The following is a 12,221-nucleotide window of genomic DNA, read 5'->3' on the forward strand; positions in this document are numbered from 1 at the left end:
CATACTATACACACACATTACCACTCCGGTGGCCTATTGGTTAGAGCATCTGTCTTAGATGCGGGAGGTCGTGGGTTCGAGTCAAAAGACTTACAAAAATGGTACTAACAGCTGCCTCACTTTGCGCTCAGTATCAAAAGATTAGTGTTAGGACTGGTCGACCTGGTGTCAGGATAATGTGACAGAGTGGAACATCATGCTGCTCGTCTATGGCATGATGTCCCAGTGCTAGACATCACTATAAACTGCCATATTGCAAACATCTTATCAATATGACTGAAAAATTGTTAAAGCTACTTTAAAAAATCCAAATCACATCACAAAAGACACACACACACACACACACACACACACACACACACACACACACACACATATATATATATATATATATATATATATATATATATATATATATATATATATATACACATATATACATATATCACTAAAACCATTCTATACGTATATCACTAAAACCATTCTATAGTGGCCATACATTTTGTTAGTATATACTGGGGGCCAGAGTAAAGAGTTTGAAATACTACCATGTTAGTAAAATGTGACCAAAGGCTGTCAGGATGTAGACTAATCGTTTAGACTGTGGGTTCATTTTATGGACGTGGCGAAAGTCACGTAGAAAACAATGATACATAAAACGAAACTAAGATATGATTTGATGTTGAATCCAGTTCGTTGCTAAAATTTGAGTTTATTAAGGTGTCACAATTTAGAATTTTTCTTAATGATTAATTTAGAATTTACTTATCCCATGAGATTGGAAGTGTATATAGATGAGATGCTGAATAGATAATGCATATTAAATAAATTCAAAAACAAAAAATTAAAATTTTAATATAAATATTATAAAGTGCCTTATTATTTAAAAAGATACTCGGGTCGCAAGTGAAATGTTAAACAAAGTGAAACTAAAAGAGCGGAAATACTACTTGATAAAAGAGTATCAACAATTACTGAAATCAAACGTGACATCCGGTCATTGGTATGTTTAAAATAATGCAACATATGAACACTCATGTATCATACTTTGCTCCTGTTTTTCACCCTCTCAATCCATATTCCAATTTGTAGTCAGATATTTCTTAACAATTGTGATGAATTCAACTAGCACAAGTACGTATTAATGAAAACTAAAAGAAAATAGACGATATCAAAATGTATGTAGCTAAACTGTGTATCATTTCTAAGATATTCACCCCCAGTTATATATAACTCCGATTTATATTGATAACTCCGATACAACATACAAAGTATTCGCTCTTGTTCCGATATAAATCTTTCTCCAAAATGCAAGAAAACCAACTGTTCATGGTGGTTAGATTTCATCTTCTATAAGACGGCGGTTTCGTCAGCATTACGAACAATTACAGATAGAGTCGCATAGTCGTAATCGTTGCTTCCAACTTCCGGTCTTCTGCAGCCTTTTTGTAGAATTTCCTCATCGTCGTTGGCATTAACACATTGGTAGACAGGTAATTTAGCCTATTAGAACAATGTAAACAAAGATCAAATAAATTTAAAGGATATAAATAGTTATATGGACGGAAAGAACGAAATATATATTTGCAAAATATCGCCTAAACAAGCTATTTAGTTGCATGCATGTAAAGAAAATATATTATCCTGTGTGGGTAAATATAAGATCAGACATAATGTGCAGAGTAATGTAGATACTCAGAGATTACATCATTTTTGTGGTACAATGTAATTGTTGTGTATTGCAAGACATACTACACTAGCCACAATTGTACTGCGATAGATTTCTAGGCGGTCTTTCAAAATCATTGTTATATTGTCGGCTATATATGCCGTGTAGTGATAAATGCACTCTCTTTTGTACTTACGAATAACGAGATTCAGTTAAGATAACATAAAAGGTAAGCTTTTCTTTTGCCTATTTATAATAATAGAAATTCCAGAAAAGCAAGAGACTATTCCATTTGTATGGCCAATCAAAGTCAAACGCGCTCCATGAAGTAATATTATTCTGTTTTGGAGCTTTTATAATTAAATTAAAATGAAAACATTTGATAACAAACCACCACATTGATACTAACATATACGGCTTTGGTGGGGATTTTCATTTAGAAATCAAATCGTTTAATCTGAGTCACAGTTATGCTATTAACTCCAATATTATTAAACCATTTGACCAGTTGAAATCAACTCTTACGATTATATTTTCCACTTTGGCATGCATCTATCGAAATATAGAGAGTGACTGAGAGAGGCAGCCGTCACGTTTAACCTTATCTATAGTACTGTAATGATCCTCCTCGGACTGTTGTTCAAAACTCTGATGTCGGAAGATGTTCAGACTTGGAGATCTTGCACCAGTATTCTGCACATCATGACTTATTCCACAGTCTCTTTGAGCCCTTGAAGACAATTCATCCATACTAAGTCCGTTTTCAGATCCTTCCATACCCGAAATTCTGTCTTTTATAAAGCAACAGGTAGCGTTTATCGAATCATCACTCTGAACTTGATTTCTAATTGCATATGATAATTGCGTCAAAGTTTGCAAAGTCTGCAAAGAAGAGGCTTGTCGAAGTGGGTTCCAAAAGTCTTGAGTATGGTTCATAAGTGTTTGCAAACTGCAGGATATTCTATTTACAACAGGATACCCCGATCTCCCTATCCTCCGGTATGCATTATTTTGCACAATTGGGAAGGTTAGAGATCTGTTAAAGTTCTCGTATCTTAACAATTCTCGAAGGACTTCTCTATTTGAACTTCCTGTACCTGGCTGATGCGCTGTTCCAGAAACTGCAACAATTATTAACAAAATTGAAACATGCAATATTTCACCCCTCCATCGTCCTCAAAAGCGGTAATGTTAGCATACAAACTTTACCTAGTTTGAAGATGATATGGGAAAATATTCAATCTAATGCATTTCTGGGTTTTATTAAATCGACACTTTCTTTGGTTCTTAGTACATGCATGAAAATCAGCCCCATGAGGTCAAGTCCCGATAATAACATTCATTGTAATCTGTCTCGTTCGGGTAATTCCTTACTTTAAGATAAACAAATAAATAACCAAAACTAAAGTTAAAATATTTAAATATATATATCCTTTGTTTGCCTAACTTTATCATAAAATCTTTTACCAGAATGACCATCTTAGCAACAAAATATTCTATCCATCTGGAAGTCACATTATTGACCTTTTTCCAACTGGATTATTATGAGTTGCTAGTTTCAAGCGGCATGTTATGCAAGTCATATGTTTCTCAGATGCTTGTTGCGTACGCATATTATTTGTTATCATTGTGACACATTTATCCTAAGGTACGCTCTCACCGTAATACCATATGTTAGTCTATGTTGCTTCAAAGCATTTACGTTGAACGGTTTGATGTTTACATTTATTTTAAAAGGTATTACATACTGGTAATGTCTCTGGTCAGCTTTAGGTTTTAACGTCTTATTCATTGTAACATGTAAAAGTTTAGATGGAGGCGAGATTTAAACTGTAAACTTCTCGTTCTGATATACAATCATCATACCAACACAATTCATGCAGTCAGTTTTGATGCTGTGTTAGCAATTCGATGTGAAGATTCACTTTGAAGCATGTCCAGAATCATGTATAACAGTCATGTGTTTAATTTCTCAGTGTATACATAATCTACATCAGTAGTTTCACTTGTGTAAATAACAAAGTCCTGATTGTATTCATCGGTGTGTGATGTCATGCACTGATTTACTATCTAAGTTCTCCCTAAGTCAGGTATTGTTTTATTTCCTGCCCGGACACACGATGCATATCGCACTTGTGAAAATGGTTCATGCAAAATAATTTTTAAGTTGCGTGATGTGATTTTGCATAACCAAATAGCATGTTTATGTCAATCAGATCGAATACCATAACCTTTGCTTTTGTTATCTGGCTCATTTTTTTATTTGGATGGTTACTTATAATATTATCTCTGCTTTCACTTACTTTATTTCGATCCAGTGTTTGAATGTGTCCTTCATTTTTCTGTAAGCATTTTGTGCATTGTTCTTTTTTGTTTTCAAATGTTTTCAAACAGATTGTCTAAATTGTATAAATGCGCTTTCGGTCTTCCACAATGAAGCTGCGTTGGAACTATACGGTCTCTACATTGCTGGTAACATATATTTGTTTTAAAGGCATTTCGTTTTGTCGATTTTCAGGAATCAATAGTGTAGCGCGATAACATCTCTACTGTTTGTGGCACCACATATCTAATAACATGATAGTACAATAGTAGTTTCCCGTGTGATTATGTATATGTATGTTAGAATAAATATTGCATTTATATGATAATAAGTAATCCGGTGATCTCATATATATATATATATATATATATATATATATATATATATATATATATATATATATATATATATATATATATGGGGCGTTCCGGTGAAGGTGTAAGCAGTGAGTAAATACAGTTAAAGCTGGTACTTTTATTAATCAATGCACAATTTATTAATTTGTTTTTGCTGTGCGTGCATGCCAAAACGTTACCATTTCAAAGTTCAATATGGCCAAGCTTGTTCATTACTTGCCTTCTGGAATCTAATTATTGCCAGACTAATGAGGCATAGGAAATTAATTTTCACAGACCAGCACGGACATATAAAATTCGTCAAATTGGTTTAAGTCCACCAAAATGATAATATATTTAGGTCATACCACAGTGTAAAGATCTGCATTAATAAAGCATGGGATATTCCTGAAAAGGGATGAAAAGCGTTTCTAAACGTGTATCAAATGAGAAATGAGTTTTGCTTATGCACTGTAGACATGCGCATGGGAGCCAGTTGTTGAGCTATTGCAACGAATGGTTTCATTCTTATGCGCTTTATTATACTTGTTGTTTAAACTTCTCTGTGTAAACAAATTGTTTAATGTAAAGTAAGTAAATTCTTATTTACATACTACGTTCGGCGTATTTTCTCTTTTCGTAAAATCAAACTCGCCAAAATGATATAGCACTGATCCATTACATATGTTTAGAATTATACCTTATGATTATCACAAGTATAGCATAACTTGTCATCACTTAATTCACGTGTTAGAAAACAAGCCGAGCAAGCAATGCAAACATTGTCGCGTGAAGTTTATCCCACACGGTCAGCTATAAATTGTTACCAGCCGTGGAACGTTTGGCATTATAAACCCATATACGAACTGTTTAAAGTAATTAAATTTGAAATATAAGATAATCGTACCCGATCTGCTGAGTGCCTGTTTACGCCTCTGCGTGACTACAATTAAAATTCCTACGATGATCAAGCAAATGGCAACAATTACTAGTGCAACACCAAGAAGCGGACCTACGATATCTGGAACGAAATACTAATATTTATTATTTCAATGTTTGCATGTAGTAATAAAATCATGAAAACAATAAAATATTATAAAATACACAACTTCTGATCTAATGGCAGTGACACATTGAATTGTTCGACATGTTATATGTCACACAATCTGACGCAACAATGGTGTTTCATGTCATCGTGAAAATTTATAATCTTGTAGCATGATATTTTATAAAATTATACCTGTATAATTGGCAATATTCATAATTATTTCCAAAATATAAATGACCCTTATTTTATTGCTAAAAATATTATATTCGTTTCATGTTATCGTGCTTGAAGTCTGTAACTGCTCATGGTGATATGGTATATTTTTTTAAAACATATATACAATAGAGTACCATAATACTTATCATTATCTTGATGCACGAAATTATTTCCGTTGCTAGGTATGACACTTGATTGAGCTGAAATGAAATGAAACGATAAATCAAAGATTTATTTGCACAATCAACATAAATCTATTCAATTTTAATATTTTTGTGTTTTGAGCAGCATCTTAAAGCTGGTTCAAGTTTATACAGATGGCAAAGTAAATGTCATATTTATACCAATGTTGTACTGAACAGTTTTAGAAAAGCAATAATATCCGTATTAAGGAGTGTATGTGCTCGGATAATTCAAAATATACCCACTGGACATAACCATTCAACACAAGTTGGAAAATTAAACTTTAAGCAATTGCAAACATTATGCAATACGAGCGGGTGGGAGGCGTAAGTGGATCCCTATTGCGATGGACAGTTTGGGAAATAAAAGAAAGCTTATAATTAAAAATCTGATTTTATTATGATAACAAAATGTGGTTTTATTTAGCACATAAAACATAAAGAGGTATTATCAGCAAGTAGATAAATAAAAAATTATTATTAAATTTAGGAAATATTTTGAAAATTGGTCTCGAGTAAAAGTAAAGGAGATGATTTTAAAGATTATATTCATTTCATATTCAAAGTATGCACATTTAAGATACAATTCATCACGTGATGCAACACACAAATACTTTTAATAAATCTTTTACAATTTGTATAAACTGAAGCTAAAAGACCAGCTGGATGCTACTAATTATATACTTTGATTATATTTAATGTTATATGAGACAGCGTCCTTAAAAACGTCATAATATTCAACACGAGTTAAACAAAACTCACAATGCTGATGTTCATGCTACTAAATCCTCCAATTCTGTTACCACAGCACAGAGTAAGAATGCAGGCATTTTTACTATTTTTAGACGGTAATTGGGTCACTTTTATTAGCACACATTAGAATCCTGACCAATTGGCCAAGTTTTGTTATCAAACATTTTCTAGACAGCCACCATTATGCACGAAAACGTGGCGGCATTTCATCGTGACACGTATAAGTAGATATGGAAAGCAGTAAGGATACAAACGAAATGGTATTATAGGTACATGGGAACTTTACATAAATGACACCAATTTGTAAATGTGACCCTACTGATAAAGGGGAATGCATTATATAAAAAGGTCCAAACGCGTAACCTCGGGGTAGAACCATACGCGTAAAAGTGAGGGTCAGTATGGGTATGACAGAGAACTATACAGGATTCTCCATTAGGAGTATTTGTGCAAGAAAGCTTTCTCCACATGCGAATGTCTTTTCCATACATTTGTCGGAGAGAGTTGATTTTTTTACCAAACATCTTCGCTATCTCTCAAGGAAATCAAAATTTGGTTGTGCAATATGTTGTTAAAATTTAATTGTTTTCCCTTTTCTTATATAACAAAATAAAATGTTTGCAAATATATTATTTGCAAGACACCCTCCAGTGGGCAGATTGCATTGAAATGTGTACAAGGTCGACAGAATGTTGCATGTGTATCACTGTTTCATACCGCTTTGGTGGAAACACGTCGCATCTCTCAGTTCTATCACTCAGTTACTCTCTCTCTCTCTCTCTCTCACACACACACACACACACACACACACACACACACGAATATACACACTTAATCATACAAAGTTTAGTCAAGCGCTAGTGAGAGCCGGTACGCTATTCTTTATATTATAGGCCGGAGTAAATAATTCAATAGAGAACGCATTTGATTACATTAGTTTAATGGGAAAACAATTTTGCAGCAATCTAAAAGACGGCAAACTAAGAGAGATGCTACTCAATTATTTATTCCATTTACCAGAAAACATTTAGCGGAGAAAATTGATCTCAGTTAATCTTGTGAAGGTAATACTATCTACTGACCCTTTTAGTAACTAAAGGAAACGTTTTACCTCACATCCATATATTACAAAGCAAACGTATGCACGGTGAAAATCTCAGAACCTAAAATGTCTTTAAGGGAAGTTCAGAAGACATGAAATTGCTATTGAATGTCCACAGATAGCATAATAAGAAGCAAAGCTCAAAATAGGTTCCTAAAAAGGGTGAAGCGATTTCGTCGTACATACAGGAAGTAAGTAACAAGTTACGAAGGTTGTTTAACTTTATTGTCATTTGCAAATGTATTATTATTATTGATTTAAATATTTTATGAATATAGCTTGAACAGTGCTCACTATGAAAACTATTTACAAAACAATGCGTTATAGTTAATATCCTCTGAAGCATGCTATGAGCAGTATTTTCTGAAGAGCTTTGCAGCAGTCATACAAGCTAGCTATATATATATATATATATATATATATATATATATATATATATATATATATATATATATATATATATAATGTTTAATTTATCTTTAGTTATCTACTGCTAGCAACTTCTGTTCCTTTTTGCTGTTCAGAACAAAACCAATTCTTTCCATTTACGTTCCTGGAGAAGACAGAAAGATGCCAATTCGGTCATTGTGGACCGGGTAAACTTTTGAAATACATTAAGAGTATTATCATCAATTTGACTCTGAACAGTCATCTTACCTATGGCTCTAAATCGCTAGGAAGAATGTATAGGTACCCTAGACAAATAACTCTTGACCATCCGCCGTGTGGAAAAGATCACATTATTAAATAGAGAGGCCGGGCGCAAGAAAAAAAGGACATTCTTCTGTGTCACCTCATAACCAATGGGACATTTTTGAAGACGTTCATTTTATCTTTTGGGAAGAGGGATTTATTGATCCACTAACTCCAACCTCCCACTCTTCTTCCGAAAGACAAAAATCGTCAGGGAATGAAGGCGTGCGATTGCTCCTGAGGATTTGTCGCATTGAACCAGTCAAAAGGGTGTCTATTAGAAAAACTAGAACTCACGTTTACAAGTACATGGTGAAACTTATGAAGTTCAAGATCCATGGCCCTGCATATAAAGCGTATGCGTTATTAATGACTAATTGGAATCTATGTAGGATGAGTTTGAACGACAGTGTGAAGCTGGATATCACTATAGTTTATTACCTTTTATCATTCAATACCGTTTGATCATCCCCGTACGGATCTAAATTAGTACACCTCTTGAAACAAAACTATCCGAAACATTTGACAGAATTCAACGTTTCAAACAATTCAACGAAGAATTTGACGTAATCGATGAACAGAATACCCTACAAACAGGGTTAAGCGTAAAACGCCGTGTTTCATTAGCTCCCTACGTCTAAGGGAAGTAACCTAGAGATGGACATTGACTAGGATCATATGTGTGTGGCACTCGTAATCGTGGTGGTGCATATAAAACCGATTCACCAGAATGGAAGCTAACAATAGTGTTAAATAAAAGATCAAACTTGCCCCAAAGCCGTAGAATAAAGGGATTCATTGTGAGCAATCTATAGTAATAGATGGGGAAGTGCGTAGACCTCACAAGATATCGGAAATTCAAGAAGTGACGGCACCTTGCTATACGTTCAAAATGTATCCTCAATTCCTTTGAGGGGATTTGTTTCGAGGTGTTATGCTTATGATCATCTCAATCATTACGACGTCAGTAAAATATATCAACGGACATGTAGAATACAGTTATTGCCATGAACATGTGACCAGGAATATAACCAGCAGAAGCAACATGTTCAATGTGGAAAGAAATGTCGTCACTTTTTGTCTTAGAATCCTTTTACTTGCCAAGTCGTCGAGATGGATACTCAGTGAAGGTTGTAGATATGTCAACAACCGAATGAGTTCTTGGATCATTAGAATAACATTTAGGGCCCTTTGTTTTATCAGTTTCTATACTGAATCGATACTGCGCTGATATTTCCTAACTTTTTCAAAACCGAAGGAAATCAACACTTCGTACTCCATTATTTTACTAAGGCCGCGAAGGTATGAAATGGGAACATAAGGAATCTCTCTGAACTAGATACCAATCTTTACATGCAGCACTTTTGATTTTAAATTGATAAAGAGCTGTTACTGCAAAGAATATCGACAATTATTCTCGCGCAGTTGTAACGGTTCAGTGACAACACTTCTCTTGATTAGTGTATCGAAAGATCTTCATGCCCGAAAAGATCCTAGTGCTTGTACCACCTCAGGCGTATCAATTCGTGAACAGTCTATATGCGGCCAAAGCTTTATGTTTGTTATTTTACTTGTGCGAATCGCAAGAAAAGTGGAAACAACAAGAAATGGTGGAGAGAAACAGATTGGGTTTTATTTCATGGATGTGTGATACTATCCTGTTTTGCCGCATTATTTTCAAGCAATAACTCTTCAACGTTCATCGTTCATGTGCCGGTATGTATAATTAAACTCGTCCTCACGATAACATGAAGCTGAGTGGGTGACTGTAAATTTGCAGTGGTCGTATAGACAAACTGTTATAAAAATATTAATTGGTCACTTTCCTATTGTTACGACTATATCGTCCTAAACTAAGCAACATAAACAAAGAAAAAATCCTACAAGTTTTGTTAAACTTAACAAATAAATTATTTCTTTATATTACAAAGTGAAAGTTTAAAAATGAATTGCATTAATGTGAATTAAATCCCAAATAGACATAATAGTTCTAACACAAGTCCAAAAGCACTAAATTCCATTTGCAATACAAACGTATTCCAAATAATTTTTGATAATGAGTGAGTTGACGTGCCTGCAGTCTTGAATGTGTTAATGTGGCAATTACATGGAATGTGCAATGTGTTAAAAGTATTTACATGTGTCACAATATTATAATCCATAATGTCCTTGTCTTAATTTCACTAAAATTCCAAATTAATGAAATTGATGTAGTCCAAATATTTTATTGAACACTTTGAAATTCAATGAATAATAATTTGATTAAATTAATTAACCCAAATTAAAAACTGAGAACAACAATAAGAATGATCTTGCTTCGGAAGTTAGTGCACGAATTAGTAATTAAACAAGTAGTCAACACTTTTAAAAAGCTATGACACAAAGACAGAGCCATGATGTACGTCAGTCTCCTCCCTAAACCAATCAAAGTTGTCAATAATTTTAGGAATTTCCAAATGAAAAAATAATATCTTACGTGTACATAAAAGTAATCATTATTAATTCTAGTGGTAATGATCTGAATATTTAGTGTATACTTGTAGAGAAATATTATCTATATATTATGTTGTATATAAAATAAATGTCCTTAGTCAGGTACACCATATACTTGATCTTTGACAAAGGTTAAGTACAAAATACAAATAAACATAATATATAATAATGGAAAAAGAGAACAAACCCATTAAATTAAATATACGCCACACCTATCACAGTGGAATATATTGTTTCATGCGATTGGTTTCTCAGATGGAACAAGAGGTCGAGGGGCTATTAGTCTTGGTGTCATGCCTCCGAAGAAAAAGACCACTTCAATCAAAGATACTATTCCATAGAAGGCATCGACTTAGAACACGTGTTACAGAAGAAAGTGGTAAATTGATGTTCAATTGTGCTTTTGGGAAATCTTGCTCAGAACAGAAGGATGTGCAACGCTAAATCACATGTGGCATCATATCATCTTGCAATATGCTAAATATTCTATATAACTATCATTATTAGGATCAACTTATTTTATTTGACTTTCGAGAAAGTATAATAATATAGTCTGTAATCAGACAAAAGTGGTATTATTTATTGAAGAACATTATTCCTCGGAAAGGTAGATTTACGGATACCGGCATGTGGCAATAATAGGCGACAAAAAGACATTGATTGAATAAGAGAAACAGACCAATATACTTACAAATATTTAATCTGTATGGATCACTCTCAAATCCACCTCCGGACGGATTACATTTGTAAATGTTGTACATGTCATTTGCTGTTAAATTCTGTATAGCAAGAATCGTGTTTCTTTGAGAATATCTGCCATTGCTTTCTATCATAGATCCATTGAGGCTCCAAGCAACCTTTCCTGTGGATATATTTAGGGAGTTGCACTGTAACTCTATGTACGAATCATATATGACATGTCGAACCATAGTTATCCAAGGCTGGGTTGTTTCATCTAAAACAAATGCAAAACATGCCCATACTGAGGATGACTTAATTTATGGAAATTCAAACACTGGCGGCTTCATTATAGAAAATAATGAATTGCCTATGGACATTATGGAATAGTTCTTATATTGAATATCTAGTTATCATATTGAATGTGTTTAAATTTATTTTCATTTAATCAATTTTTAACGTCTCTTCATAAAACATTAGAAAAGATAGGATAAAATGTCTTCGGTAGGAATGATTTGCAGAAGGTTTTAAACTGTATAAGAGATCAGACAAGGAAATGAAGTTAGTGGTACAGGGGAAACGAATAAATCGATATGATATCATTTAAATGTTGAAATTCTGCAAATGTTAAATTATATCTTTGGCTCCGACATGCTTTGGAAGTGCATCGCACTTAATTAATCAGACCATATGTTTATGCATACTAACGTCTATTTAATTATTCATCAT

At 33.6% G+C, this 12,221-nt stretch overlaps 1 protein-coding gene across 1 annotated transcript; it reads right to left on the bottom strand.

The window, feature by feature from the left end:
- Positions 1–1,223: 1,223 nt before the first annotated feature.
- Positions 1,224–11,759, bottom strand: LOC149793653 (uncharacterized). The gene is made up of 4 exons (XM_089966446.1): positions 11,506–11,759; positions 5,235–5,791; positions 2,270–2,790; positions 1,224–1,503 (listed from the first exon to the last, which is right to left on the bottom strand). Exons 3-4 carry the CDS (start codon positions 2,603–2,605, stop codon positions 1,351–1,353), a joined length of 489 nt encoding a protein of 162 aa, XP_089822572.1. The 5' UTR covers positions 2,606–2,790; positions 5,235–5,791; positions 11,506–11,759; the 3' UTR covers positions 1,224–1,350.
- Between the last annotated feature and the right edge of the window lie 462 nt (positions 11,760–12,221).

The sequence above is a fragment of the Sinohyriopsis cumingii genome, chromosome 8, assembly GCF_028554795.1.
Source record: "Sinohyriopsis cumingii isolate HCF-2022 chromosome 8, ASM2855479v2, whole genome shotgun sequence".
Classification (NCBI taxonomy): Eukaryota; Metazoa; Mollusca; class Bivalvia; order Unionida; family Unionidae; genus Sinohyriopsis; species Sinohyriopsis cumingii.

Bases quoted from the DNA above. Each gene is read 5' to 3' on its own strand.
- LOC149793653 (XM_089966446.1), bottom strand. From the start codon at position 2,605: ATGAACCATACTCAAGACTTTTGGAACCCACTTCGACAAGCCTCTTCT. The intron at 1,504-2,269 runs GTTAAACGTGAC...TTGTTCTAATAG, and splicing joins ATTACAGTACTATAGATAAG to GCTAAATTACCTGTCTACCA.